This window comes from Camellia sinensis, chromosome 3 (assembly GCF_055761805.1).
Source record: "Camellia sinensis isolate YWXY chromosome 3, ASM5576180v1, whole genome shotgun sequence".
Classification (NCBI taxonomy): Eukaryota; Viridiplantae; Streptophyta; class Magnoliopsida; order Ericales; family Theaceae; genus Camellia; species Camellia sinensis.
The window spans coordinates 36,627,067-36,653,763 of NC_138963.1; the positions used below are offsets into that span (position 1 = coordinate 36,627,067).

General features: G+C 37.3%; 2 protein-coding genes across 7 annotated transcripts in view; both read right to left on the bottom strand.

Annotated features, from left to right (window-relative positions):
* Positions 1-19,885, bottom strand: part of LOC114269688 (1,4-alpha-glucan-branching enzyme 2-2, chloroplastic/amyloplastic-like) — a 57,839-nt gene extending 37,954 nt beyond the window's left edge. For 4 of the 6 annotated variants that reach the window (XR_014363765.1, XR_014363764.1, XM_082919525.1 and 1 more), the window contains exons 1-9: positions 19,425-19,740; positions 17,523-17,680; positions 16,524-16,822; positions 15,452-15,550; positions 14,272-14,314; positions 12,723-12,782; positions 7,916-7,996; positions 7,261-7,377; positions 6,734-6,817 (exon numbers count right to left, since the gene is read on the bottom strand). Coding sequence is in view for 4 of the 6 variants with exons in the window: in XM_082919525.1 (XP_082775651.1) it covers positions 6,734-6,817; positions 7,261-7,377; positions 7,916-7,996; positions 12,723-12,782; positions 14,272-14,314; positions 15,452-15,550; positions 16,524-16,822; positions 17,523-17,680; positions 19,425-19,554 (1,071 nt within the window). In the remaining 2 variants the exon portion in view is untranslated. Of the gene's footprint in view, positions 1-6,733; positions 6,818-7,260; positions 7,378-7,915; positions 7,997-12,722; positions 12,783-14,271; positions 14,315-15,451; positions 15,551-16,523; positions 16,823-17,522; positions 17,681-19,424 lie in introns of all 6 variants that reach the window. The other 2 variants (XM_082919523.1, XM_082919524.1) reach the window with 2 other exon arrangements.
* Positions 19,886-24,751: 4,866 nt separating this feature from the next.
* Positions 24,752-26,416, bottom strand: LOC114269700 (protein FAR1-RELATED SEQUENCE 5-like). Its single transcript, XM_082917944.1, has 3 exons — positions 26,147-26,416; positions 25,481-26,092; positions 24,752-24,853 (listed from the first exon to the last, which is right to left on the bottom strand). Exons 1-3 carry the CDS (start codon positions 26,414-26,416, stop codon positions 24,752-24,754), a joined length of 984 nt encoding a protein of 327 aa, XP_082774070.1.
* Positions 26,417-26,697: the final 281 nt, after the last annotated feature.

Below are 26,697 nucleotides of genomic sequence, written 5' to 3' on the forward strand. Positions count from 1 at the left end.
GTCACCCACTCCAGCTACACCTTTCCCTTTGACATGCCGTTTAAGATCCTCCATCTCCGCCGCCATCCGCCTGATGACAGCGTCTTGGTCCCTTAACTTGCTTTCCAGTCGCCTGGCGTGTGAGTCTCTCCGCCGGTGACCGTCTGGACTCCGTGAATGCCCATGACTCCTTCCGCGCTTATCCCGCGCGTCCCCTGACTGTCCTCCAGTGGGCGTCCCCAACTCAGCCATTGGATGGACGGCAGGTGGTCCCTCTCTCCTTCGGGTATACTCCGGGGTGGCTCCATCGATGGCGGACAACGGGAACTCGTCGTTGTTCGCCATGGACGGCGATCAGATGAACCTGGAAGACAAGGTTTTGTCTGTCAAGCTTCCCACAGACGGCGCCAATTGTACGGGGAGCAAATATTCCGGCAAGCCCGTACTCCTTTCTTCCAAGCTCCGTTTCTGTCCGATCACCTGCGAGCACAATAGCGGTGAGCTACCCGGCGGTGTGTGGCCGGAAAACCCCTCCGACGATCAAGTTAGAACACACACAGGGGATAGATAGAGAGAAGGGAGAGTGTTTGAGTGTAAGGATTTTCTTACAAAGTGTTCGTGTGTCCTGTATGGGGGGCGCAGACAGGCTTATATACCTTCTGTGCCCCATATCCACTCCCTGTCATCTCCTGACACGTGGCTCTGCTATCCCATCTGTCAGCTTAAACCATGCCGTTCATCACCTGCTCTCAACTGCCTGACAGCATAGCTGGAGCTCGGCAGCCGAGCTGCCCTACCTCGGTCATACCATGCTTCATACCTTAAGCGCCCGACCGGATAACCGAATGAAGGACCGGGCTAGGCGGCATCTCGGCAAAGCTTAGCCCGGGATCCTCCTTTGGTCGGTCTTCTCGCCGGTCAGTCAACTACCTCGGCTGACCGCGCCTTTCCGAGCGCCGGCCTCTCGGTCTGTCTGATCTCGACAATCCTCAGACCGAGCATCCTGGTTTGACCGGTCACTTCCTAGCCGGGCACCTTCTGCACGGTTCGGGGCAGCACATAGTCCAAACTCTGCCCGGCCGAAGTTCTGGTACCCCATCTCCGGGTGAACAGTCGATCATCTCGGCCCACTGCTCTGCTGGGCCCCCAACCTGTTCGGTTTATACCTCGGCCCAACGCCGGAGCATAAATCACCCTCTCACATGGTGACAATATTATGAAAAATTATAAAGGACCTAAATAAGTATAGTAAAACTAGTTAGGTCAAACGTATAATACCCAAAATCTAGTTAGGTCTATATACTAATACATAGAGTTTCCAGAAGCAGCAATTTGACCCAAACACAAATATCAATTAGAGAGATCCCGAGAGAACCAGAAGCCGAGATGAAAAGGAGGTCGCAAACCAGGTGCGAACCACAGAGGAGAGAACAGGCTTGTGCAAGGTAGAACCAGAGGGTCGCGACTTGACCAGAGATGTCGCGACTTCAAACCAGTGATCAGAAGTATGTCGCGACTTCAAAGAACCACAGAGAAGACATTCGCGACACAACGAGGGCTTCGACCAACGAGTTCAAATGAAACCCTAGCTTTGATACCATGTAAGTTTCTAAATATTTATGTATATTCAACTCGTGCTAATACAAAGATTACAACCAATATTTATAGCAATCCTAACCCTAATCTGAAATAGGAAATAATAACCCTATACAATTAATCTAATATTCACACAATCAATCTCAAATATACAATCAACCTAATTAATCTAGTTCCATAATTGATATAATATTCTCACAAAAATAAGTTTGCAAAGGAGTATTCATAGAGGTGTTAATAGATTTCTAGTTATTGACATATTGTTATTATAAATAATCGAAGCGCACTAGGTAAGTTAATAGACAAAATCCTTGAACAAAAGTGTAAAGTTTTATAAAATGCAATCACCTCTACTATTTACAATTAGTTGAAGGGAAATTTAGAAGTTGTGCATAGATGCATATGAAAAAAAAATTTGTTGTTATTTTGGTATGCAACAACTTTTGATAGAGTAGAGGCTAAAATTTCAAAGTGAGGAAGAGCCCTTTAGTGTAGTTTTGATGAACCATGTTGTAAGGAAATGTTATTTTCAGTGAATTAGTTCATATGATATCATTTTGCAGTGGTGGGGTGGCTCATAATTTTGATGACATATGCTCTTGGGCCTTGTAATCTAGTGGACTTTAGGTTTTCACCCTTCTTTCAAGTTCCAAATGAAATTTGCTCAAATAAAATAATGAACACATTTCTCAAGATCATAGTCAGAATAGAATTTTATCAATCCAAAAATTCCATTGCAGAACAATACACAAATGATATACATAAGAGGATAGCGGGAATATTAAAACCCTCAGACATCCTTTTGCTGAATTATGAATTCCAAAAAGTTTCAAACAATAGAGATTAATAACAAACTGAGTCGCTTCATCTATCACAGGTTCACAATAAACTGAAAGATCAGGGTTATTACTAAAAAGAATGAGAATTCCCCCAGGCATTTGTGACTTACTACATACTATTAAAGGGTAAATGAGATGAAAACAAGCTATGCCCAATGGTAGAGTAATGAGTATGTGAGAATATATTGTGTATATTAGGAATTAGACACATATCAAGCAAGATTGTTGTATTTCCTTTTTCAGTCATAGATTTAGGGCTATATAAACTGATGAATTCTTTGTAAACAAATACAATTGAATATACAGACTTTATTCAGAAATCTTACATAGTATCAGAGCCGTGTTCGAAAACGTAAGGTCGCGATCAGTCTTTGCAAACCCTAGCACCGTCGCCTCTCTCAGCCATCATCGTCGCTTCTCAGCTGTCGCCGCTTCTCAGCTGCCGCCGCAGTCGTCATCGCCTCTCACGCCATTGCCTCTCTCAGTCTGCTTCAGCATCGCGATTGATTCGCGATCTATCTCCCTTTCTGGTTCTCTCTGGTTCCGCTAATTGATCACACCTCGTGGTTCGTTGAGCTGATTCGATCGATAGTCTCTGGTTTATCTTGCTGCTCTGTTCGTCTCTCTTTCTCTCTCTCTTTGTGAGATCGTGTCTTTAAGCACTGCTATTTGGTGTTGAAGAGGAAAAAAAAAAAAAAAAAAAATCTAAATATAGTTTGACCCCTCATATTTTGATTATTACACTTGAACCCCTAGTTTGGTTACTTTGTTTAATTGCACTGGAAACCTCTCAATTTTCTAGTTTTTACGATGTCTCTGGCTTTTGATAAGTGTGCCTTCTGCCATCAAAAGGGCCATTAGAAGTACCACTGTCCCAAGACGGCACGTCTACCTGCCTCATCTTTTCAGCAATCTCAGAACTAATTCCAGGCTTCTCCCGCTGCGTATATTGTATCTACTCCGGCTCCTGATCCTAACTTGGCGTCCTTGACTGCTCAGATTAGTTATCTTCAGCATATATTGTCTACCTCCCAGCCATCCCCATCTGCCTCCATTGTTTCCTCTCTTCATTCAAGTTTGCTTGGGTCTTCTTTAGGTATTTCTTCATCTGTCTAGATTTTTTACTATGGTGTCTCTCATCATATGACTCTCCATCTCTCCTTTAACATTGTACTCCTCCTCCCTTTCTTATTACTGTCAATGCTGCTAATAGGTCTGGTATGTTTGTTATATCTGTTGGGTCTGTCCTACCGTCTGCTCTGTCTGCTGTCTCTATTCCATCTGTCTATTATGTTCTTCAGTTATCTGTTAGTTTATTATCTATCAGTTAGCTTGATGCCTCTGGTTTTAATGTTATTTTTTTTTCTTCTGTTTGTTCTGTGCAGGATTGGATCTCTAAGCAGCAAATTGGGACTGGCCGTAGAGTTGGAGACCTCTATGTGGTGAAGAGCTTGCATCTGCCTACCACTACCTCTCCGACTGCTTTTTTTCTTTTAAGTTAGATTCTCTGTTAAGTCCTTTCTATTTGTGACATTCCAAATTAGGGCATTTGTCTGTTAACTGCTTACGGTTTTTAGCTCAGTCAGGTATATTGGGTAAAGTTTCTCCTAGTCAACTTACCGAGTGTCGGGGGTGTAAACTTGTCAAAATGACAGCCTTATCTTTCCGTAAAAGTACTTATGTATCTGCTACACCGTTTTCTTTAGTTCATACTGATATCCGGGACCCTTCTCCTGTTCTCACCAAAAGGGGTTTTGCATACTATGTGTCATTTATTGATGACTGCACCCGTTACACTTGGGTTTACCTTAAGACTCATAAGTCCTATTTTTATCAGATATACCGTACCTTTCAATCTATGATTACTACTCAGTTTGGGTCTCCAATTAAAGTGTTACCGTCTGACTTGGGTGAAGAATATTTTAAAAATGAGTTTTGCGAGTATTTGGCCAATTTGGGTACCATTCACCAAACTTCCTATACAGATACACTTGCCCAAAATGGTCAAGCCGAACGTAAACACCGTCATCTCCTTAAGATAGCTAGGTCTCTTCTTCTCTCTGCCTCAGTTCCGGCTCCATTCTGGGGGGGACGCAATTCTTACTACTATTTTTCTTCTCAACCGCATGCCTACTCCCCCTTCTTTCTGGTCAGTCTCCTTATGAGGCTTTGTTCTCCCAAATTACTAACTACTTCCTTCTTCGTGTGTTTGGGTCTGTCTGTTTTGTCCTTCTTCCCCGCAAAGATAGGACCAAACTTAGTGCCCGGTGTGTCCTCTATTTTTTTGGGTTATAGTCCTACTCAGAAAGGCTATCGGTGTTACGACCCTGTTTCCCGTCGTCTTTATGTCTCCCGTTATGTTTCTTTTCTCGAACGTCTACCTTATTTTCAGTTCCCTCCTCTCACCCCCCAGTTTCTAAAGAGGATTTGGTTCAAATTGATCTGTTTCCTTCTGAGGTCCCATTTGATGAGTACATCTCCACAGTTCCTTCTGAGTTTGTTCCAGCTTCTCCAGCTTTACCTCTGGCTGCTGCTCCTCCTTCGGTTTATTCTTCTCCACCGTTGTTAGTTTATTCTCGTCGCAAGGCTCCTCCTCCACTAGCTGTCTCTGCCTTTGTTGCTAATCCTCCTGCTTCTAACGACTCTGATCCTGATACACACTGATATCCGACTCAAGCACGTCATCCTCCAAACAGGTTGGGTTGGTCTAATATATGTTTTTCTGCTTCCTATAGTACTTTTTGTCTACTATTCACTCTTTTTCAGAACCTCAATCTTACAAGGAGGCCTGCCAAGATCCTCATTGGGCTCAGGCTATAGAGGATGAGTTGTCTGCTTTACAAAAAACTAGTACTTAGGAGTTGGTTTCTTTAATGGTTGGTTGCAAATGGGTCTACAAAGTCAAGACTCATTTTGATGGTTTTCTTGAGCGCTACAAAGCTCGTCTGGTTGTCAAAGGTTTCTCACATGAGTATGATATTGATTATGAGGAAACCTTTGTTCCTGTTGCCCAGATGACTATTGTCCGTACTTTGATCTCTGTCGCTGCTGTTCGTTCTTAGCCTCTTTATCAAATGGATGTTAAGAATGTTTTTCTTAATGGCCATCTCACTGAGAAGGTTTACATGCGTCCTTTCCCTGGCCTTCACCATTCCTCTAGACAGGTTTGTCACCTTCGGCGTGCTCTGTATGGTCTAAAGCAGTCTTCTCGTACTTGGTATGATCGCTTTCAGGCTGTTATTACTGAGCTTAGGTTTCATCCTTGTGCCCAGGACTCTGCTTTATTTCTTCTCCGTATATATTCTCACAGAGTAGTCCCGCAAGCATCATAATATTGGAATTCAAATTCTCATAAACAAGATGAGGAAAAAAGTTTCTGAAAATCAATCAATTCTAATCCCCGTCAGCATAAAGTACACAAAATAAAAACAAGAAGACATCAACTAGCTCAATCACTGGAACCATTGCACATAAGGTCCTAGTTGACATCTAAGGGAGTGAAAGGGGAGGAAAAATAGCCAAGTTTACAGCAGAAGTACCTAACCAGACAATGGATATGTCCTTTATCACTTAGATAGATATCTAACAGGTAATGAACATGATAAATGCTATACTGGTCCTCATTAAGGAAAAGGGGTACTAATTACAAAATCATTAACCGACGCTTTAGTGTCCATGACAAAAATTAATGGAAACTTTGTTCTTTCAAAGTGTAACATAGAATGTGAAAAAATTAGAAGACATAGCTAGAGCTTTCTTCATCAGTCCAAAGCTCTATTCCACATTTCATGAGGTTGAGATCAGATCACTATATGGTATACCAGAGATCCACTTCTATAAAAAGAAATAGAAAAGAAAAGATGTCACAGAAAACTAAATAAGCAGTTGCAGTAGCACTTCCACATTATATCCATACCTTGAAATTGCTATGTATGCAAAATTATCATACACAGTAAGAAAATCAATAACACTAACAGGTTAGCTTACCACACGGCATAACAGACTTGTTTTTCTGGCAATTTGTGGTATAGATAGGTCAACTCTTTACTTAGCATAGCACCCAAGATTGTTCGACAAAAGTGAGCATCAATATTGCAATAACAAGCGTCAAAGACATGCATTCTATAAAAGTTAGTTTAGCACTTACCATTCTAGACGAGAAAAAATTAAGAAAGATCCATTCATGTGTAAAAATTAACAGATTTAAAATAAGATGTTCTTAAGCTTGTGGCGCACAGAGCTTTATTTAAGAAGGTAAATGCAGAAAAACTATACGCCCTAAATTCCAGTTCATTACATGAGAGAGGAGGGATGCATACCGTACTACTCATTCCGACATGTGATTCATATATCCTTAGTGACTTTGGTTTCTTTGGCCGAGGATGTTTAAACACGTACTTCTCCTACAACAAAATTGACAAGAATGCCGATTTTTATGGTTCCAAAATCTAGTGAAAAAATAAAACATTGTTACCAAATCAAACGTACACGAAGCCCAAGCTGCTTCTTCAATAAACATTGAACAAGCATATTCTGTGGCTTATCATATAATGATCTATGAATTCTTCAAATATTTCTCTCTTTTTTGTAATTGAAGATGTCAAGAATTAACAAAATCAAAAACTTAAAGAGACAACATGAGGGTAATTAGATAGTACTTCAACTTGATTTTCCAGTAATTACTACAAAATCTCTCAAATTATTGCAGGCACATGTGGCTAGATAATGCTGTTATTAATAGCTTCGTTTCTTTTTCTTCCCTGAACCCATCTTTCTCAGCAGCACATACTTAAAAATACTGAATTTTGTGCAGCAAAACCAACAGAGAAAAAATAAGGAACAATACCTCCTCTGGTGGATCATAGTATATTGCATTAAAAGGAATTTCCCCTGGAGCCTGTACGGAGAACTTGATCCAAGCAGGAATGGAGTCTTTAATACCAGATGGAGTATCCATGTGGATCTACAATCACAATTAAAATACTCACGTTCAGCTGCATCAATGCAATGACGTCTACAATATGTAACGGGTGGTTGTTTGGGCAAGAATAATGGATGGGATAATGTACTTATATTTTTATTTGATATGATTACAGCTTACATTAAACTAAAAATTAAAAATTAAAAAATATATACCTACAAAATATGTTTTCAAATAATTGATGAATTTCCAGAGCAAGGAAATTCACTAGCCATCATAATGGAGGGTGTTCTTGTTAGGCACAATGCTTATCTATCCTTCCCATGAAGTTAAAGAAAACAATCAAGAGTGAAGAAATGCCAAGCAACTAAATGTATACAGCACTATGCACCACAACAACAACGAAACAAATCAGGATTACATTTATCTAAATGAAAATGATCAACACTACTGTTCAGAAAGAGAAATGAGCTCTATAATTTTTGTCCATGAAGAAACCGAAGGAGTAATAAGCCTTAAGATTAGAATGTGATCACCCAAATTCAATCAACATTTCCAAGATCATCCAGGAGAAATGTACCTTCACTCTTGACCCATGGGGAATTGGTGAAGAACCATCAGCATTGTTTGGTAAAAAGATCTCCCAGACACCAAACTCATTCTGTCCATAAACTATCAATAAGTTTCAAAGTCACCAAACAACATTAAACAAAGTTAATTTAGAAAATGGCATGAAAATGGTAAAAGCACTAATGCTCTGCAGATACTGATAGGAGATTTTCAATTTTATAAAGGAAAAAAAATGCTCATTCACTGGCCACCCTTTTAACCCAAGAAAAATCCTACATAATAATGTGCTAAAGATTTATCCCCCCATTAGACATAAGCAACCCTAAAGGCTGTCGTCAATGTTAGAATTGGAAATAAGTGATTGTATTTTCTTCTTATTTATTCCCTTGATTGATGTAATGGGTTGGCCCATATATTATGCCTTATGGCACTCCTGTAATTACTCAGTATTATTAATATAAAAGGGAATGAAGTCTAACTCATTCCCTAACACTTGTTCTTTTCTAAACATACATGGTATCAGAGCCATGCCCTAGCCAACTACCCTTCTCTGTTACCCATCACTACAGGTGATCTCCTCTCTTGTAGACTAGACAACAACCCCAAACAGGTCTCCCAACCTCGTCTAACCCCAATAGCCTCCACCCAAGTCTCCCAATCCCTTCACTCCCTTCGACAGCCATCACCCAAGCTTCTCTCTCCCTCGGTAGGCATTTCCAGCCACTACCGAGGGTTCCTAGGGGGGCCGACCAGCCTTTTTGCTGGTCTGGTCGAAGTCGCTTGGCCCTCTAGGGTCGCCTGGGTTGGTCGCTGCTCTTCACAGTCCTCTAGTGATGTAATACGAAGTCGTCTCTTATGTAGTAGACTGCTGATGTTATACAGAGTCTTTTGGTAAGGTAAAAGTACCGAAGCAGACCAAAAAAAAAAAAAAGTTAACTCTAATGATGTAAAAACAGTCCAAAAACAGACCTAGCAGAAGAGGTCTATATGGATATGCCTCCTGATTTTGTTTCTGGAGCAGAATCAAAATTACCTATCGTGGACACAGAGTCTAACTATTTTCTTGAAGAGCAAAGGGAAGATGGGATATGCTGATGGGCGGGTTCAGGCACCCAGTATCACCGACCCTCATTATGACCAGTAGGAGATCACCAATTCTCTGATTATGGGCTGGTTGATCCATTCTATGGTTCCGGAGATTAGAAAGGGCTACTTGTCTATAGACACTACCCAGGACAGGATATTTGGGAGGCCGTAGCAACTACTTACTCCAAGAAGGGGAACTTCTCACAGGCTTTTGAGCTACATCGCTCCATTGAAAGGTCGGTACAAGGTGAGCAGACTATCCTTCAGTATTTTACCTTCCTTAACAATGAATGGAAACGACTTGATCACCTTCAGGATTACAAGCATATCTATCCCACTGATTCTGCTGGTTACCGGAAGTTTGTAGCGTAAGAGTGGGTCTTCAAATTCTTGGAAAGCCTAAATGTGAAGTATGATCCGGTTCGGAGCAGAGTACATGGCATGAATGTGCTTCCTTCTCTCCAGAAAGCCTTTCCTTTTGTGTAGAATGAGGAGAGTCACCATTCTGTGATGCTTTCTTCTGCTACTACTGATCGCTCGACCTTGGTTTCTGCACCTCTCGCGATGGCGACCGTGTGACTCATGGTTCTCGTCCTTCCTCTGAGAAGGATAATCTTTAATGTGACTACTGTCGTTGACCTCACCACACACGCGAGACTTGTTGGAAGCTGCATGAAACTCCCTCTGGTGGCCGAGGCGACCATCCTGGTACTCGAGGGGGTTGGTCTGGTACTATAGGCCGCCGGGCCAATACACGAGCCCATCTTTCAGACACTGTTGACTCAGTTTGGGGCGATTGTCAAAATTCTATGTTTTGATAATAGGGGAGAATATATTGACTTTGGTCTTGCCACTTACTTCCCCACTCATGGCATTATTCACCAGACTTCATGCACTAATACCCTTCAACAAAATGGTATTGCAGACGCAAAAATCGCCATCTTCTTGATGTTGTCCGTTATCTATCCTTTGAGATGCTGGTTCCTCGATCCTATTGGGGGAAAGCGGTTCTCACTGCCGTTTATTTGATTAATCATCTTCCTACCCAAGCCCTTCAAAAACAAACACCTCTTCAAGTTTTGTTCGGGTCTACCCCTTCCGGGTTCTCCATTCCTCCTAAGACTTTTGGCTGTGTTTGCTTTGTTTATAATCATTCACCCACTCATGGTGAATTGGATCCTAGGTCTCTTAAGTATGTTTTTTTGGGTTATTCTGCCACCAAAAAGGGGTTATAAGTGTTATCATCCTCTCACTCACAAATAGTTTGTCTCCATGGATGTCGCTTTCTTTAAGTCTCAGCTTTACTTTCCGAACCCCCCCCCAGTCTCACAGTCATCCCTTCAGGAGGAGCCTTGGTATGAAGAGATTCCTATTCCACTTCCACCAGTGGTTGAATAGATAAAGGATGATGAGCCAGCAGTTGTTGAGAAAAAGGAAGCAGGCAAAGTTTATATCAAGGACAAGGACAGACAGCAAGTCACCTGGATGTAAGAGACTACTTTCCTTCCTCTACATCCAACTTCTTCTCCGGATGAGTGTCCAGAGTCACCCTCCTCTTCTGAGAGTCTAGGTAATGTTCATTCTAATGCTTCTATTCCTATTTTTTCAAATCTAAATGTTCCCATTGCTAATAGAAAGGGGATTAGGTCATGTACTCAGCATCCTATTAGTAATCATGTCTCTTATTCTCATTTGTCTTCTTCATATAAAGCTTTTTTGTCTAAAGTGTCTTTTGTGAGTCTACCTACCAATTTTTAGTATGCTCTCTCTATTCCTTAATAGAAACATTCTATGATGGAAGAGATGAGAGCTCTCAGCAAGAGTGGCACTTGGGAGTTAGTGGAGTTGCCTAGGGACAAAAATCTAGTTGAGAGTAAGTGGGTGTACACGGTAAAACACAAAGCAGATGATTCTATAGAACGGTACAAAGCAAGACTGGTTGCTAAGGGCTTTACTCAGACTTATATGGTGAATTACTAAGAGACATTTGCACCGGTTGTTAAGATGAATTCTGTAAGAATCTTACTCTCTCTTGCTGCAAATTTGGATTGGCCACTTCATTAGTTTGATGTGAAGAATGGCTTCCTTTATGGAGACCTAGCAGAAGAGGTTTATATGGATATTCCTCCTAGTTTTGCAGATGCTAAGTCCAACGGTAAAGTATGCAGGCTCCGAAAGTCACTTTATGGGCTAAAGTAGTCTCCTAGGACTTGATTTGAAAGGTTTGCTTAAGCTATGCTGAAATATGGGTTCAAGCAAAGTCAAGCTGATCACACCTTGTTTGTGAGACACTCCTCACATGGTAAGATCACAGCTCTTATTGTCTATGTTGATGATATTGTTCTAACAAGAGATGATGTTGAAGAGATTCCTCGTTTGAAAGAATATTTAGCCAAAGAGTTTGAAATTAAAGACTTAGGCTATTTGAAGTATTTTTTGGGCATTGAAGTAGCTCGGTCCAAGGATGGCATCTTCATATGCCAGAGAAAGTATGTACTTGACTTACTAAAGGAAACTGGAATGCTTGGAGGTAGACCATGTGATACACCTCTAGAACCGGACTAGAAACTGAGTGAGGATTAAGAGGGAGATCCAATGGACAGGGGGAGATACCAAAGACTAACGGGCAAGCTCATATACTTATCCAACTCACATCCAGACATTGCCATTGTCATGAGTATGGTGAGCCAGTTTATGCATGCTCTTAGAACTTTCCACTTGGAGGCAGTTATGAAAATCCTGAGATACCTGAAGTCTTCTCGTAGAAAGGGTCTTTATTTCTCAAAACATGGCTATCTCAATGTGGAGGCATTTACTGATGCAAATTAGGCTGGATCAGTTACTGACAAATGATCAACTTCGCGATACTGCACATTTGTTGGTGACAACCTAGTCACATGGCGAAGCAAGAAACAAAATGTGGTTGCTAGATCTAGTGCTAAAATAAAATTAAGGGCTATGGCTTAGGGTGTATGTGAGTTACTATGGATTAAACTTTTGTTGGGAGACTTGGGAATCTATCAGACTAACTCTATGCGACTATACTGCGACAACAAGGCTGCAATCAACATAGTTCATAATCCAGTTCAACATGATCGAACTAAGTATGTGGAGATTGATAAGCACTTTATCAAGGAAAAAATCACTAGTGGCATCATATGTATTCCATTTGTGAAGACTGAAGACCAACTAACCGGTATTCTCACCAAAGGGCTAGGGAGCAAATCATTTCATGGCATTCTCAACAAGTTGGGCACAAGAGATATCTTCGCACTAGCTTGAGAGGGAGTGTTAGAATAGGAAATAAGTTAGAATAGGAAAGAAGTGATTGTATTTTCTTTTTATTTATTCCCTTGATTGGTGTAATGGGCTGACCCATATATTATGCCTTATGGCACTCCTATAATTACTCAGTATTATTGATATAAAAGGGAATGAAGTCTAACTCACTCCCTAACACTTTCTCTTCTCTAAACATGTAGTTAGTATTGGAAAATGTGTAAAAATGTATAAAAATATGTGAAAGTGTTTTGGGAAATGTGAGAAGTGTATTGGAAATAAAAATATTTTGTCATTTTATGATTCTTAAAGACAGCCCATGGGCAGTCATTAGCAGGACTCTTTTTATAATCATTGAAAAGGTAATTTGGTTTTTCTGTGAAGTAATAGTGTGACCAACTTGAAGCCCAATGGTGCTAGTACTTTAAGAAAACAGAAAAATTATAACATACCCGAGTCATTGTGTGTGCATTAGGATTCCAGTTGTTGAAATCTCCAATCAATGCCGCAGACTGTAAATCCAAACAAGAAGGATACAATAATTGTATTATATACAACACAACCACTAATTAAGAGCTACGATACTACATATAAATGGTAGGGAAGGAACATGATTGCCACCACACAAGTTGTAATGATAATTGAAACCAAGAGAAGTAGCTTTCACAGATTCATCCACATAAAGCCTCAAATAATAGAGCACAGGAAGAACATATCCATAGGCTACAGTTCATAAGTCAGAAATACTCAACAATGTTACCCTCCAAACTGAACTACAATAAGCAAGTGTGACAAGTAATATCTCAACTAATCCATGAACTAAACAAACATAAAAATCTAAAACCAAAGTAACAATCAGAATATATTTTTACAGTTCCATAACTGAAAAAGAAATGAAACACCCTAAGGGACAACCAGAGCAGAATCAAACAAACCACCAAGAAGAGTTCCAAGAGACAAAGCTTGGCTAGAAAATTTGGCCAATTGGGAAAGCAAACCATCCATGTAGATCCATAGATAATCTAACCTAATAAACACTCTGTATTCCGAAAAAGTTTTTGGTTGGGCAGTAGCCAAACTTTAGCAAAATTTCAAGCCCAAACTCAAGTAGGCGGGTCAGATTGGATTAAGTTTAGTCAATTCCAAAGAACATCAAGCTTGGGTTAAGTTGTCATGGAAGAGCTTCATCAGCATCAAGATTGCTTTAGACAAGACACACTTCGGAAGCTTCAAGCTTGCTATGGAAGTACTTCATCAAAATGAAAATATGGGCAAGTTTCAAGCATTGTGAGGTGTTCTATTTTGATGATATTTTGGCTTACAAGAGACACGCTCAATGGGTAGCTTATTCACATTTGAACAGGGTTGTGGTTAATGTGCATAAGAGGGAACTTCTTATCAAGGAGGGGTATCTTGTTGAGTACTGTTGGCTAGGCAAGCTGCAAGTTAGACATCAAATTGGACTTTGCTATAGAGTTGGTTGAGTTGTTTAGCTGTTGGTCCAACTTGAGGACAAGTTGTTTTCTTAGCAGCTAGTCCTGATGTAATAAGATTTAAAGTTGCAAATGTGTGCTAGATTGGTCAGCTTTACATGAGCTAAGCTAAGCATTTAGTTGAGTCTGTTAGCCAATAAATAGATGGTTAGGTCTCTACCAAAAGGATTTTTGAATAAGTAAGATTGTATTTTTCTAAGCTTAGTGCTCTTTGTACCAATTTGGAATTTCTCTCTAATGAAATTGATTTCCTAAATTTGGTTGCATTATTATGTCACAAACTAGCATGATTCAACTAGGTGATCCAAATGTATGAAAACATAACCTTGAATCAGAATCATATAAATAAAAATGGTCAATAATTAGGATTTTTAAATCTAAATCTAACCAGAACCATAATTACATTTCTCAGTCCAAAAGATCATATCACATTTAACCGTAGCTAGACTACAATTTCCAAAAATGCAAAAAGGGCCTTGCAATAATGCATAAGTGAAGCAAAACTAACCATCGCACCAGGTGCCCACTCCCTATACGTAATACCTGTGGCACTGGAAAACCAATTTAGATGAAAATCAACAACTAAAATATATTTTTATAGCACTAAAGACAATTTTGCAAACAAATAGAAGCTTTATTACAGAAAGAATGAGACAAAATAAAGTTCTGATGCGATATCAGAATTGATTTAAAAGAGGCATATGGATGGAGGCCTGTTTAGAGAAAATACAGTGTTACCTAGAGATTACAACTAATTTAAACAGAAGACACAGGCTTAACAAGAACATTTACAACGTGTATGATGAAGTGGAACACAAAGAAGATAAAAGAATCCATAATTAAGTATCCATTAACTATTACAATAAATTAAGAGAATTACACTGTTTGTCTCTCCAACTCAGCCTTTTTCCAAATCAAACTCTTAAAAGTGTCCACCATGCACATAACACATGCCACCATCAAGTTAATTCAGTAGTCATTATCCATTTTTGGCCCAATCTTGATGTGACACATAATGGCGAATGGTCCTCCCCCTAGCAATGACCCCACCCAACCAAATTGAAGGCAAGACTTAATCCCAAGTCACGGGCACTTCCTTAGAAAACTTACCAAGTGAGTAAACTGGCACCTTAAATAGTAACTTTTGTTAAAATGAAAATTAAATGGTAAATACAAAAACACTCTGATGGGACAAAACTCTTGAAGCATATGCTTGGAAAATAAGGAAAAAGTGGAATATCCATGTGGGCCAACCAATGGACTAGCGGACCTACATCACACTCCCACACCTATGGATGAAAATGGAATAATAAATTGACTAGTGTGAATGCATATAAATCTTATTTTCCAAAGGCATTCTACTTTGTTCAAAATGGACATCAATTTTGGAATGGGGTAAACAAACAGCATGCTCACATGAATAAGACTCACAGCATCTTTCTTCTAGTTTGTTATTTATCCTACTTTGTCTTCAAGAATCAAGATCACATTTCCATTTGTATCTTTATTCTTTTAATATTTTTTTCTCAGAAAATGAAAATTATGAGTAATAGGTATAAAATAGTGCATCTACATATTAAGCAGGGACATGTACTGAATGGTAGTGGCCAAGATGTTTATGGGAAATAAAATCCAAAAAAAAAAAAATGCTTGAACACCAAGCTATGGAAATTAAGAATAAAAAATACCTGCGAGTGAAACCAAACTTCTCATAGCCACGAGAAAAAACTTCCAAACCACCTTCACACTTGTCAATTTCCTCACGCATTCTTTTGTAATGTGCATATCTGTGGTTGGACAAATTTGCAGGTAAAATCAGATTAATTAGTTCTTCGGCATCATTTTTTTTTTTAATAAAAAAATGGGTGAAGGAAAAAAACATATACACAAGCCCATGCAACTTTTTTTTTTTTTTTGGATAGATAAAGATAATCTTATTAACAAACGAGTATCAAGACAATGCAAAGAATAGAGCTGAGATTATCAACAAAACCCAAAACCTAAACACACGCACGCAATTTCTTGCAACATGTGTCAGAAAATCAAATTTGTTTTTATGCAATAGGGTGGCTATAAATATAATGCGGTGGGTGTTAAGCGAAAAAAGGCATAACAAAGTAGACTATCGATGCGATAGAGAAAACATAAAGTTGTGATTGCAATAAGATCACCTGTAAGAGAAACCAGAGAATTTCCAATCACCGTAGGATTGAGTGGAGAAAGTTGAAGTATATATTCTCTCTTTTTCAGTCACAAATGGAGACTGGGCATCACAACTAGAATTAGATTTTCACTTAATTGAAACCTCTATCCCTTGTGAAGGAAAAACTTCATTCAGGACTCTATTACACCAACCTTTACACTTTACAAACAAGCTACATACAGCTCTTGCTAACAAAGAGTTTAGACAATAAACTCTTTGAATCCCCTTCCCCAACATATGTTTTCTTTGTTTAATGCAATAACATAAACTATTATAGGTTTCTATTGGTTATCATGATACCATATATAACTTGAAACCCAAAAATTCAGGTGTCAAGGACCTCAGCTCCAACTGAACATTGAGAAGCCTATGGAAACACTTCTGCCATGAAGAATAAAAAGGCACAACAAAAGTCAGCTGAAAAATACATAGACCAGTCTCAGCAACTAAGATTACCATAGCTCGATGGTGCAACACTAACCAATGTTTGAATTTGCTGCTTAAATATTCTTTTTAGTAGGAGAAACTTATAAAGCGAAAAACGGAAATCAACTCACCGATAATCAAGATGTTCACGGTGACTTGTCAAAAGAGGATCTATTTCATATATTCTTTGGCCAGTGCCAGGAGGAGGAATGGACCTTTGTCGAACCACATCCTTTTCTTTGCTTACATCGTGTGAAGGGACATATGTTTCCACATCTTTAGCTTTAACATCTTTAACTGCAGTAGGAGAAGACAGAGAAGCTTTCTTGCCATCAACCTCGCTGTAACTACTGGTTGTTTGCACATGTTTATCATTGCCCTCCATGTCACCATCATCTTCCATCTTTATACTATCTACATCCGGTAATATCTGAAAATGAGAATCAAGAAGGCATTAGAAACAATCAGATTGGGCAAATATAGCTCAATCAATTCAACTTATTAAAAACAAACAAATAAACAAAAACAAGACGTGCACCAAATAGCATAGGAGGTATTTAGAAGATTGAGGCTATATTCTAGTAGTAGTAGGGATGAAAAAAGTGACTCAAACATGTTTGTTTGATGATCTTCTTCTCCTATCTAGTTTCATGGATTTTTTTAAATAAATTTAATACTTTTCTTTATTCATGATTTTTTTTTTTTTTTGGTGACAAAAATAGTCAAATATAAATGAGCAATGTTAAATATTCTTTATAGGTATTGAAACAATTCATTGTTTTGGTGCATTTCAGTATGTTTTGGTGGAAAGATTGAAATTCCAATATTTTTTCTGTAATGTTTCATTTCAATTTCTTAGGAAACATTAACGACAGATACTATGCTATAATGATTTGAGTCTCTCTACCATTAATTTTCAAACTTATTTTGTTATAAAAAATTCTTGGCTGAAATGTGCCAAGTTACCACCAATGTTGCATTAATTTTCTAAAAGAAGACAGATATAGCTTGTGATTCAAAGATGAAAACAGAAGAAGCACAACACATGAAACAATGTATTGATATAGGTCTTCTTGTGTTCATCTATGAAAGAGTGACCTAGAGCATGTGTGTTGTGCACATAAACATACATGGGAATCTCCTGAAACTGTGTCACCGATTTCCAATTGATCTGTTGAGGATGAAGAGCCATTGCTCTCGCTGCCTGTAACTAGGACTTTCTCAGATGCAGCAACCGTAAAATATGGGTATTCGGAATCAAAAGAAGACTTTCCTGCAAAAATCTTGCCTACAAATGAGCAGCAAATTAGCTCCACATCCCAAAAATATAAAGGCATTTATCATTTGAATACAACTAGAGGAACACTTGTGAAATATAGCAGACAATTATATTCATTTCCAAGTTAAAAACAAGGATCAATTTGATAAGCATTCAGAACAGGAGATAACCAACAGAAACATTATGAGGTTTTTATTCCTTTTTCTTTCACATTTCAAGTGATTTTTTTTTTTTTTTCTTATTAAAAGCATAGGCCAGAATATATCCCCCCATTAAAGAATCAGAAAAACTTTATAATAGAATGCCAAAGACTAATGAAATATATGTAATAATTCCTAGAATTCACGTTCCATCAGATACAACAAACCGAGCAAACAATTCAATTTCATAGAAACTAAATTCGACACAAATTGGTAACCATGCAAGAATAGTCTCCAGGTTCATATATGTTGTCACACACACATTCTTGATAGAGGAAATCACAAATAATAATAATAATTAATTTAATTTAATTTAAAAAATAGAATACATAAATGATTAAAACATGCTTCACTCCAGAAAACAACTTAAATACATATTTAAAGTAGGGGAGAAACAGAAAAATGGGAAACGGATATGTAATTACCAAAAAATTGAAAGCAAGTGAGAGATGTAATCAAAATTGCGTCCATTTCCCATTTTTCTGATATTGTCCAAATGAAAAGAAAATAATATATAGTCAATATAAATGGATTAAGCAGACTTCATTCTCCAATTAAAAGCTAGAACTAAATAGGATAGCCCGGCAAATAGCACGCCTAGAGATAAGAGCAACTCCGATGATCAAACCAAAAGACTAGTCAAATCAAAGAATGGTTAGACCTCCCTCACAAAACCTCCTCTCCAATAGTGAGAATCCATTGCCAAATAATGGCAAAGCTAACTAAAATTTTGTGTCAAATTTGGTTCTAAATTTGGCAAAGCCATTTTTGGCCACATCAGATTTTCAACTAAAATCTCAATTATTTTTCTCTATGAGTTCACTACTCCAATCCACAAACCAAAACTCACAATTAAAATTTCCAAAAATAAAAAAATACAAACACAAATACAAAGTACAAAAACTCAACTATGCTAAAAAATATATATATATATATATATAATTAACAAATTAAGGGTTCGTTTGCTAATTGGTTTTTTTAGTGATTTTTATGCAATTATGTGCACAAAAATAAGAGAAAGACGTGCAAAACAAAGTAGAGAATAAGTTGATTTTTGTATCGACTTTCTGACTATTTAGTCTAACGCTGTGGTTGGTTTGGTTAGGGGATTTGAGAAATGATTTGAAAAAAATAATAATAAAAAAAAAGATAAAATATAAATAAAATATACCTACATTCATCTTTTCCCTTCCTTTCTCCAAATCCGCATAAAAAAGTATAAGTAAAATTATACCAACAACAACCACAATTTATCCATCTTAAAAGATTAAAAAAAATTGATACTCATATTGATTTAGAGTGGAGGATGTAGAAATTAATTGGATAATGATGATTGGTGCCAAAATGACAAGTAACCATTGGAATCCTTGAAGTGGTATAATCAAAATATGTTTTTTTTTTTTCAGGTTACAAGTCAAAAAATAGATTTGGCAAGGCCATTTAAGCACTATTCAAGTTGCTCAAACAACTTATGAAATGAACTAACAGTGTCTGCAACAAGCGCATATATATATATATATATATAGAGAGAGAGAGAGAGAGAGAGAGAGTACAGGAAGAAGAATGGTTCTTCAACAAGAGCGAGAAATGGGAAGTCTTTCGGTCGCCATGAGAGCTCGATGCAGAGGACCTGAACAGAGATGGCGCAGAAAGGAGTCGAATCCCAAGCAGAGTGTATACCATTTTCTAGGGGTTTTTTTTCTCCATCGGAACCACGAGAAAGTTGATACTTAGGGAGGAGACAGATCTAGATAGTGGTGAGTTCAAGAAGCCGTGGGAAGCGTGAGTGATCATGAAACGGAGAGAGAGAGAGAGAGAGAGAGAACTGTAAGTATTGTTATGGTGGAATGGGCTAAACAGTTGAATTGTGATGATGGGGGTACGTGTGCGGTGATGGATTGCATTGCATGGACGGAGATGAGGATGTGGGCCCCGTGTAGCAACTTGTCTGTCGTCCATTCGGTTATGAGTTTTTTTCTTTCCCAGCTTGATTTTTCTAAACGAAAAGGCGCCCAAATCTACCAACGTGGCAACGTGTGGTAGCTATAGCCATCCTTTAACCCAACTCAATAAAAAGGCACTTTTTTTAGGAAGATTTCTAACTTTTTTAAAAATATTTGTCCTAATTTTTTTATTTTTTTATTGTAGCTTAGTTAAAAAAAACTTTTTTTTTTTATAAATTTTAATTTTTTTTTTATAATTGACTTGATGACTGTAAAAGCAAAAAATAAAATAATTTTGATTTAAATGTGATATTTTTGATCTGTTTAGGAATAAGTTATTTAATTGATTATTTAACTTTTTTGTTATTTTAGCATGATTAAAAAAATTTATATTTTGGATGATAATTTTTTTCCGATAGTTGATTTGATGGTTGTGAAATAAAAAGTAAAATAATTATGAGTTTAACATATTTTTTATCTGGAAAATGATTGAGAGCCCTAAAAAAGTTGCCCCTAATACCCCTAATTTCCAATTTTGGAAACTGTTTTTTTTTTTTCTTTCTTTTTTCTTTTTTTTTTTCTTTCTTTTTACCCGAAATGGAATTTCGAGCCATTCGGGGCTCTCCATTTCGGGCCCTCAATCACCGCCCTTTTTATCTTATTAGTTATTTTAATCTATTTTGTCTTTATTAGTTATTTTAGCCAAATAACCTCTAGCCAAATAAGCCATTTGTCTTATTAGTTAAATTAGTGCTTGTTTGGGATCCCCAACAAAAGATAAAAAGTCAAAAAATTACTCAAAAAATTAACACTATTCACAAAAGTTTGGACGGGAAAAAAGATTCGCTAGTCAGAGGGCAAAAGACGAATTTTCCCTTCTGTCTGTCTATTCCTCTGCCCACCCACAAAAAAAAAAAAAAAAAAAAAAAAAACTTACACAGAGCTTGCACACAAATAAGGATGTAATAATGGTCCAGCCCGGGTTCGGGTTAGCCCAAGCAAGCTTCGCGGGTTCCCTTCTTTTTAGCTGGTTGGGCTGGTCCATGGGCCAAAAAATGGGACCCAAGCCCACTCATAATCGAGCCTAGGGCCTGGGCCGTGGATCGGGCCTAGTAGGATTTTTTTTTTAATATTAGGAATAAAAAATTAAAAATAATTATACTACAATATTTTAGTTAAAATTAATGAGATGTTTTGTTTGGTTATGTAATATTTCATGGTGATGTTTAAATTTAATTATGTATGATTTATGTTTTTTTAATTATGAATTTATAACTAAAAAAGTATGCAATTATGTAATTTTTTTCTTTCGAAATGAATAATTTTATATGTATGAAAATGAAACTTTTAATATTACAATATTAAATTATTTATATAACATTTATTGAATGAATAGTTTTTATTTCAAAATGAAATAAAATATTACAAAAATTGATATTATTAAATAAATTAGGTGTAGATTACTAATGATAGTAGAGTAATTGTATCACTATAGGTCAAGTACACACAAGCTTTGTCATTCTTGGGTTTATTAGGGTCTGTCAAATTTAACAGTGCCAGTCTTTGAAAATAGCAATTAAGAATGACTATTGAATTTAATATTGTAGTATTTGAAGAGTTCATATCCTCTCTTTGCAATCCTCCTTGCAACGGCTAAGATCAGTCGTTGCACATCCAACGGCCATAATAAAAATAAAAATAAAATTAAAAAATTTGAAATTTCACTTTATCTCTGCGCGTTGCTATAGTTATACATTGAAGCACAATCACTCACCCAAGCTATATTTCATTCAGCCTTGCACTCACCCGTCCTCTTCCACCGAACACACCCTCACCGGTGACCAGTCCCCAGATGGCACCGACGACCCACTCCAGCCCTAATATTCTCTGTTTCGTGAACCATAGCTCCACCGCGACCACCATCGGCTGAGCGAATAAATTTGTTGATGAGAACGTGGGTGCTGAAGCCATAGAGGAACCAGGTTTGTATTCGAAACTTTAAAATTAAGAAGTTATGGTTATGTGATTGAGATTGACAAAATATTTTTGAAATTTCAAAATTAGGGCTTTGATTTGGGATTAGAACAGTGAAAAATTAGGGCTTTGACAGTGAAAAAAATTAGGGCTTTCACAGTGACAAAAATTAGGTCTTTCATAGTTTCGGCTGAGATTTTGTGGGTTTTGGATGAATTTGTTTGTCAAATTGATTAATTTTCTACTTGATTTTGTAAAGAATTGTTGTAGAGTTCCTGTGAAATTATATCCATGACACTAGTTTGAACTTAAGTTTCCAAATTATAGTTGAAAAACTAATTATAGTTGAACTTAAGTTTTGTTTTCATTGTCTTGCTTCCTCTTCTCATTTATTTTTGTTATATCTCCACTTTATCATTTTCTGGTTAGTAACTAATCTCTACAACATTATATGCATTTGTTGAACACTAGACCAGTTGCACTACTTAAGCATTAATGTAGTCTCATTCAAATAGGTAAAGAAGTAGGTAGATTATGTTAATAATAGAGTCGATAAGGCTTTTGGAGGCCAAGTTTTTGTTTTTTATGTGAAGGATTAGTTTACTCCTTTTGTTAGCATTTGAAGTGATCGATTCTTTTTGTTGGTTTCATTGGATAGCTTGCTTCTGATGAAACCAAATCTGATTGACAAAATAAAGAATTATGAAGTATTAATGGTTTGTGGTCTTTTGATGTTACATTTAGCTGCGCAGGCTCACATTGAACTGTTATTAAATTTTTTATTCCAGAATTCTGTGGTTGTCTCTGAAAGAAAAATAGAAAGCATTTATGTCTGTAGTCAAACTAACTTGGAAAGGATGTTGCTAAACAAACAAAAGTAACCTAGATATTACAAATAAGCTGATGGAAAAAGTAGTTCAAGATAAACCAAGTACTATAGCAACATGAATTATGAAAAATTAAATGTGAGGGAACTTTATTTTACTTGAAGCAATGGAACACATTAGTTCAAGATAAACCAGGTACTATAGCAACTTTATTTTAATTGAAGCAATGGAAAAACTAGTTCAAGATAAACCAACCTTTACACTCTGTCCCTCTCATCTATGGATTTGCCATTTAAAAAAGTTCTCATGTATGCAGATTTAAAAAATGGCTTCTTCTTTTAACATTAGCAACATTAAATTACAACCGAGGCTGTGCAATTGTGGAAGAACCGTTGTCAACCAATGAAAATGGAAATCAAAGGCGTTTGTTCTTTGTTTGCCCATCAAAATATGCAAGTTTGTATTGGAAAATTTCTTCTTTTAGTAGTCACATTAATATTTGTCTTATTCAACTAACTGATTCTCATGCATTATAGAGTAACACTCCCACTCCCCATTGCAATTACTTCAAGTTCGTAGATGAAGATGATGAAGACGTTACGTCTAGAATCCGTTCCAATAGTACAGCTTGTGATGGTATAAAAGTAGAAGACTTTTACAGTGTAAGGACGAGGCTTGATTACATGAAAAATGACTATGGTCGAAGGCTTCAAATGATGGAAAATAATATCAAAGCGATGGTGTATTTCACTGTATTTTCTATTATTTTGTACTTTATGATATAACTTTTGTACTTTATTGTATTTTGGGAAACTGAATGGAAGTTTGTATCATTTTGGATTTTATGTACTTCATAATGTAACTTATGTTTATGTATTTTGGGAAACATTTTGGGTTTTATGTACTTCATGATGTAACTTTTGTTATCTGTTATGGAATGAACCATGGAATGAATTAACATTTGTTGATTTCCCTCAACTTGTTATCTGTTATGGAATGAATGATGGAATGAATTTTGGGAAACATTCAACTTGTTATCTATTATGAAATGAATGATTGAATGATTTTTGGGAAACATGGGGCCTCAACTTGTTAGCAAGTTTATTTTAGGGAACATGTGGCCTCAACTGGTTCTGAGTATGCCAGCAACATGATGATTATCATTACTTACTTAAGTTTATCCATTAAGTTTATCTGTTATGGTTCTATCTGTTAGCAAACATGTTATGGTTCTATCTGTTAGCAAGCATGTTATGGCTCTAAGTATGGTAGCAGCATGAAGCTCTAGCAAAACCAACATATTATGGCTTAACAGCAGCAGCATACCATATCCAACATTGGCACCAACATGTTATGGTTCTTGTAGCAGATCCAGCATACCAGAACCAGATGACAGCAGAACCAGCAGAACAGATAATAGTATGTTGGTTCTGGATCTGGTATACATGTTGGTTCTATTAGCATGTTATGGTTCTGAATATGGCAGCAGCATGAAGCTCTAGTAGAACCAGATGACAGTACCACCAACATGTTATGGTTTAACAGCAGCATACCAGATCCAACATTAGCACCAACATGTTATGGTTCTAGCAGCAGATCCAGCATACCAGAACCAGATGACAGCAAAACCAGCAGAATAGATAACAGCATGTTGGTTCTGGATCTGGTATACATGTTGGTTTTGTTAGCATGTTATGGTTATGAGTATGGCAGCAGCATAAAGCTATAGCAGAACCATTTATCAGTATGGCACATTTTGGTTTAACAACAGATCCAGACCAGAACCAGCAACACATTTTGGTTTAACATGTATGGTTCTATCATTCGCATACCAGAACCAGAACCAACATTGGCACCAACATACAAGCCATTAACATACATAAAGGTACACAGAATTTTCCAGCAAGCCATTACTTCACAAGCCATTTGAACACACATACAAGCCATTATTTCACTTTCCAGCAACATCACAATTTCAACACACATACAACAGCAGTTTGAACACACAATTTGAACACACATTGGACTGGAGTTTGAACAGCAATTTCAACATCACTTTCCAGCCAGCAAGGCATTTGAACACACATACAAGTCATTACTTCACTTTCCAACAACATCACAATTTGTGCAGCAACATCACTTTCCAGTAGCAGTTTGCTTCACAATTTGAGTTGTTATGACTTCACTTTCCAGGCCAATTTCAGCTTCAGTTTGCTTGTCTTTGTGCTTGTTCATAGCCTAAAATGGAAAAAGATAGAATTTTCCACAATTTTCAGCAACTACATACATATTTTAAATAGAATTTTCAGCAACTAAAAATTCAGAATTTTCAGCAACTACAAATTAAAAAGACAGCAAGGACAAACTTAACTACACATTGGACTGTTTGATTCTTGAGAATATCGAAACCCAATGTCATATCCACATGAACCTTGAAGTAGTGACTGGAATGTTGGTTGAGCAGAATACCGTTGAGGCATTGAATTTGGCAAAGAATTTTGCACTACATATATCTCCCGCAAATTGTTCGCCTACAACAATGTCATATATTAGGCTTCGCAATCATGGTTTGAGTCACATATTATATCCACACAAAAAATACATAGATTGTACTAACATGATATGTGGGATACATCAATGGCGGAGGAATAAAATTACCACCCATGGGCAAAGATGGAGGAAGATGATGAAGAAGAGGAAGAGGTTGAAAATAAGGAACATGTTGACGAACATAGATATCTCCTCCAACAGATAATGGAGAAGGTGCAACTGTTGGACTTGCAATAGATTGTGACGAAGCCAAGTTGTTAGCACGGGATTTTTTTTAGAGTTCGCTACCAACGTTGCTTCGAATCCACCTTTTACCCTCATTTTGCCCTTACTAGTTGCTGTCTTTTTCTTCAATCCTTTTGGTTGCACAACATGATTTACATCTTCGCAATCCACTTCAAAGCTTTGGGTGTCATCATCATTACTTACTTTATTTCCAACACCAAAATGAGCACTTAACTTGCCTTCAACATTTGTACCTAATGTAGCAAGCTGTGCAATACAAAAATCATAAGTTTCTTCAGTTTCAACAGCTCTACTTGCTAGTGCTCTAAATATGGTCATCAATGTCTTATACTGCGAGGCTTGTTGGAATTTCACATCTACTTGAATGTCATTCCCCTTAATGTCCTTCACAGTTTCGGCTCTTGCTTGTTTGGTCCACCTCTTTAGAATGTATTGTGGAGGAACCTCTTTCATCTTCAATATGTCTCTAATAACCTTCAATGAGTGACAACACAAGATTCCTTCCCTTTCAAACTTTGTACAATTACAACCCAAAGAGCCATCCCTCTCCATCTTCACTTTCCTTGTATGTTTGTTATCAACATCAACAACTGTGTAAATGGTACTAGCCTCGTCATATTCAATTGCTTCTATATCCGATTCAATGGATCGAAAGTACTCATTTTGAAATTCCTCAAATATCTTTTTTATGTAGACATTACCCATTTAAATTAACATTCTTATTGTTGCTTTCACCTTTGGCAATCTTTGGCACAAAGCATATCCTGCTTCTAACTCCTTGTATCGCTTCTTATAAAGTACCCTTTCGAAATGCATGAAGAATTCATTTAAGTTAAAATCAGAACGAATGTAATCCTTCAAAAAAGCATTAAAAGATTTACTAAGTTGTGTGGTACTCATTCCCGCAGCCCATGTTGATCTAACATATGGCCAGCCCCATTTTTCTTTCACCGCAAAAGTCAATTTCAACCAATGGTTTTCATGTGCATCATATTTATCAAGCATTTCCGCCCACTCTAACTTCCATTGATTTGCATCTTCAATGTCAAAGAAGAATTTATTTAGTACACCCTTTACCCCCTTATCTTGGAACAAACAATTAACATGCTTTAATGCATTTTGCATCAAATGCCAAGTACACAATCAGTGGCTTGTGTCAGGCATAACGATGGGTATGGCTTTAGCCATTACAGCATCTTGATCAGTGAACAACGTTTTTGGTGCCTTTCCTGACATAGCCTCTAAAAATTTTTGAAACAACCATACAAATGATTCAACGGTCTCAT

Excerpts from the sequence above, each read along its gene's own strand:
- LOC114269700 (XM_082917944.1), bottom strand. The coding sequence starts at position 26,416 with ATGCTTGATAAATATGATGCACATGAAAACCATTGGTTGAAATTGACT. Across the intron at positions 26,093-26,146 it reads TGTGCCAAAGATTGCCAAAG|ATATTTGAGGAATTTCAAAA; the intron begins GTGAAAGCAACA and ends TACATAAAAAAG. Across the intron at positions 24,854-25,480 it reads CTAGTAAGGGCAAAATGAGG|GCTATGAACAAGCACAAAGA; the intron begins GTAAAAGGTGGA and ends TTTCCATTTTAG.